Source organism: Vombatus ursinus, unplaced genomic scaffold (assembly GCF_900497805.2).
Source record: "Vombatus ursinus unplaced genomic scaffold, bare-nosed wombat genome assembly UNPS02014802.1, whole genome shotgun sequence".
Lineage (NCBI taxonomy): Eukaryota > Metazoa > Chordata > Mammalia > Diprotodontia > Vombatidae > Vombatus > Vombatus ursinus.
In genome coordinates this window covers 29,853,368-29,858,161 of record NW_020954580.1, presented here as the reverse complement: position 1 = coordinate 29,858,161, position 4,794 = coordinate 29,853,368, and the positions used below count along the sequence as shown (strand labels likewise).

General features: G+C 34.1%; 1 protein-coding gene across 4 annotated transcripts in view; it reads left to right on the top strand.

The window, feature by feature from the left end:
- Positions 1-2,847, top strand: part of DGKH (diacylglycerol kinase eta) — a 223,040-nt gene extending 220,193 nt beyond the window's left edge. Inside the window, exons 30-31 of one of the 4 annotated variants that reach the window (XM_027873550.1) lie at positions 951-1,002; positions 2,100-2,847. In XM_027873550.1, the coding sequence (XP_027729351.1) occupies positions 951-1,002; positions 2,100-2,178 (131 nt within the window). In that variant the 3' untranslated portion in view covers positions 2,179-2,847. The remainder of the gene's footprint in view (positions 1-950; positions 1,003-2,099) is intronic. The other 3 variants (XM_027873548.1, XM_027873554.1, XM_027873549.1) reach the window with 3 other exon arrangements.
- Positions 2,848-4,794: the final 1,947 nt, after the last annotated feature.

The following is a 4,794-nucleotide window of genomic DNA, read 5'->3' as shown; positions in this document are numbered from 1 at the left end:
TGTGTGTGTGTGTGTGTGTGTGTGTGTGTGTGTGTGTGTGTGTGTGTAGCAGGGAAGAAAACTTAATAAATTCATAAACTATAGAATATCAAAGCTGAATAAAACCTTAAAGAGCTTCTAGTTTAGGGATTCTTAATTTGGCAGTCTGGTGAAGTTTTATATATGGACCTCTTCTCAAAATAGTGTTTTTAAATGTATAAAATAAAATCTGTAGGGTTAAGGAAAGCAAAAGTTATCAAAAATAAAGTTGTAATATTTTTCCCCATCAAAGTTCATGGACCTTCTGAAATCTATCCATAGGTCTTGGACCCCAAGTTAAGAATTCCTACTCTAATCTAATCCCTTTATTTTAAAGATGAGGGAACTGAGATCCAGAAGGATTATGTGATTTGCCTGGCACATGGTATGCCCTTAAAGTGTGTCTTGATTGATTGCCCAAGATCACATGATGATTAGTAAAAAGAGCTGAAACCAGAAGTGAGGTCTTTTGAGTCTAGGCTAGGTTCAGCACTTCTTCCACTCTACCATTCTACCTCAGGTTATGATGAACATTTTTTGGTAAAGGATAATAACTGGTTACCAAAATGACAACTATTTTTGTCAGAAAATATTACCAAGGCTGAATTCCTACTTCAACATATAAGCCTAGGAAGCTCATATAGACTTGTGAATTTAAAACATATCATAAATCACTGACAGGCATTAATTTTTCTTTTCCTATTTTGGACATTGACATTTGTCATATTTAATATAAACACACAGACATTTTGCATATTTATCAAGTAGTCAGAATGAACTCCATTTTCAATGCTTTTGCATGCTGTAGAAGAACCAAATGAAACAGTCAAGTAAAACTTGTTTTTAAGTAAAATTACGTAAGCATTCTGATTCTTTATGTTTTCCAAATGCTTCTAATTTATTGTCACTTTTAATTATTATTGGTACTACAGTCTGGAGGCTTGGGAAATTACAGCGTTACTTAAAGACTGAATATGTTTCCAGGTAAACTGTTTTCCTTTCAATATTTCTTTTCTGTAATATAAGTTTAATATACTAAAAAGATACTTAAAATATAAATTAATTTATTCAATTTGTGAACTTGAACACTAGATTTTATGCAATATGGCAAATACAAGAACACTTAATATTTTAAAAAGTAAGTCTTGGAAAAAAACGAGGTATATTTTATTTAAATGAACATTGAATTTATAGCGGAAAACATCCCACCCTCACCCCTGGCAATAACTAAAGTGTACATTATAATAGATTCATTCCATCTTTCTGCTCAGATATTTTCATAGCTTAGTGATGGCATCAAGAACCTTTGGTTAGAAAGACATAGTTTAATTTATTATTCCTTATAACTATAGGCTAGTCTGTACTGACTGATTCAATTAATAGTTTTTAAGTTTAAAATAGGAGTTAAACTCAAGGTTCATCTCAGGAGATTGAATTTTCTGCTTTACTTTATAGAAACCAAAACATATAACCTTGAAGTGTTAATCTTCACCTATAGAAAGAACATGTAAAGTCATATTTCCTGAGTTATTTCAGACTTTTTGAAGACATACATACAAATTTATAGATATATAAATTGCATATATCTATATATTTGCATTTCTAATCTGCTTACTATGGAATGGAAGGTAATAGCATGTAACATTCAGATAAGGATACGTAGTAATTCTAATATAAGTTTATAGTAAATACATTATTTTCAGATTCATGTGCATTGACATATCTGAAATGAAAAATTGGTTGTGAGTTATAAGAGAAGAATCTTTGAGCACTGTTAGTTTGTTGGGTTTTAGATAATAGTTTGTATTTTTGATGTTGTTTTTCTAAGAAAAAGTCATGTATATCTATGTGACTACTGAATGCTAAAGAGGAAAAAAAATCCTGTTGCAACTAAAAACATTATTTAAACAGACCTAATTTGGAATCATAGTTTGCATCTTTATTAAATGTCATCCATTTCTAAACTTCACATAACTTTAGGGGTTCTGTTTTTGTCATGCAAACAATCTACCAAAGAAAAGGTGAGGCACACGGATTAGACATGACATCTTTACACAACACACATTTGTTTTCTCTTTCAGCAAAGATGATCACAAACTGAGTGGATTTCCTGTTCATAATCATCCTGACAGTATGAAACTAAAATGCAGTTCCTTCTGACCCTTACGCTGCAAAAACTAGTCTTTTGGTGGTATTTCTCTCCTTTTCAGTCTTTGTGATTTGTTTCTTTTTAAGGACTCACTTAATCTATTGTCAAACTCCTATCAGTTTATGCCTAAAATAGGCAAAATGGCTTCTCCCTGTTACACAGTGGGCTCTGTTTGCTACAGAAAAGAGTGGAACTGTATGTTTGGCAAATATGCCAATGAAATATATCTATTAGAACAGGAGTCATTACTTTGGCTTTATTTGCTTTTAATAATTGTAAGGACATGTTGAGTTTTGTTTGTTTACATACTGTTTACAATGGCACAGTTTTATTTTTAATATATATATGTATACAGCAATTGAGTTATTTATTGCATACTATTTTAAAGATGTTTTATGTGTTTTCACCTTTGGAATATATTGTTACATTTCCTTGTACAGAAATTTTGGTGGCTTTGTTAATGTAGTTAGTAATTTTTATGACTACTAAGTGACCAGTTTTCGGTGCCTTTTATTGTTGGATGCATGATTACATATTTATTGTATGGAAGTCACTGAGATGTGTATTTTTGTACCCCGCTGAAAGCAATGGTTGATTTTGTTGTACATAATGATGGGAGATGTCTCTCCTAAAGGATCCTCACTTGAGATCTTCCTTCTCAAATAAACAGAATGCATTCAGTGGATGTGTCAAGCCTAAGTTCTTTCATGGTTATGGGGAAATGGGAAGTTTTCCATTACAAGTAATAGACTTGGAATTTTTCTGCTGCTTTTCTTTACAAGAACCATGACCACTCCAAAAATGCACAAATATTTAAAAAGCATGTAATCTATAAGACATTTATATCTAAGTTTTGAAACCTTGATCTCACAACTCATATTTTAGCTGAATGTGGGGTTGAAAATCTGAAAATTCCAATTCATCTTTATTAATTTATTGTGTGTAATCTTGGATCAATGGATTTCTTTTTAGGTGCCCCTTTTTCCATAAATGGAGATGAATAGTATGTATTTTTTTTTACTTCTGTTAATAAAAGCAACAAATATCTTAAAGCCTTCTTTGGAGAACATTTTGGATACCAGGACCTCAAAAAATTGGGGATTTTACCCAGCCCAACTCCCTCTATTCCATTTCCATTTCAATCAAATAAACATTTAAGTTTCTTACTTGGTCTGAAGGCAGTGGAAATCTATTGATGATACAAGAATATCAATCAGTCATTAAGCATTAAAAGTACAGCCAACTTAAGAATCAAGAGGCTTATCACCAGAAGACTGGCCATCAGGTGAGGAAATTTTTTTTTTCCAGCCATTGTCATCATTGGTTCACTACCTTCTCCACCTAGATACTCAGAATTAGTCTCTACCGATTCACTTCCTACTCATTCTTTCTCAATTTCCTTTGCTGATCATCATCCATGTCCTGTCCTCCTTGCTTGAATGTATCTCAGGAATCACTAATGGGCCCTCTTTTCTTTTTATACCTTCTTGATGATCTCATTAGGTCCCATAATTTCAATATGCAGGTGATTCCTGCATCTAGACATGTATCTTTCATCTCTCAAGCTCCAAATCATCAATACTTTATTTGGTAGGCTATGGAGATTCATTTGAGCAGAGGAATTATGTAAATATAATTCTATATTTAGAAGTTTAAGTAAGGATAAGTGAGGAGAGATTGCAAGCAGGGATATAAGTTTTGTGCGTATTGCATTGATCCAGATGGAAGGTAATGAGAAATTCAACTAGACCACTTGCAGCGGGATTCCAAAGGAAGGAGTAATTTTAGAGGCTGCAAAAATAGAATTGACAGGACTTGACCAAAACTTGATGTGGGAGATGAGTTTTTAATGTGGGTGAACAGGTGAATGATGGTCAAATCAAGTCAAGAAGCATTTATTAAACGTCTACTATGTGCTAGGCACTGTGCCAAGCCTTGAGGGTAGAAAGGAAAAAAAATAATCTCTATTAATCTAATGGGGGAGACTACATGCAACCAATTATGTATAAAAAATATATGTACAGGATAACTTGGAGGTAATCTCAGAGGGAAGGCACTTGTATTTAGGGGGACCAGGAAAGGATTGTTGTAAAAGGTTTGACTTTTACTGAGCCTTGAGAGAATTTAGGGAAGCTAGGAGGCAGAATTTGGGAGGCGTGGGGGACAACCATTGAAAATGTACAGAATGGGGAGATGGAGCAGCTTGTGTGAAAAACAGCAAAGAGGCCTGTGTTTGCAGAGTATATGGAGAAAGTATAAGAAGACTGGAAAAGGAGGAAAGAGTCAAGTTATGAAGGGTTTAAAAGCCAAAGGATTTTCTATTTGATCCTAGAGGTAATAGGGAGTCCCTGGAATTTAATGAACGAGGGGGAAGTGAAAAGGGGACTTTTGGGTTAAACCTGAGCATTAGGAAAATCTCTGACAGGTAAGTGGAGGATGGACTGGAATGAGGAGAGATTTGAAGCAAGGAGACCAACCAGCAGGCTATTACAATAGTCTAGGCAGGGGAGGTTGAGGGCCTGCACCAGGGTGGTAGCCAGGTCAGAGGAAAGAAGGGAGCATATATGAGAGGTGCTGTAAGGATAGAATTGATAAGACCTGGCAAATCATTAGATATGGGGAATGAG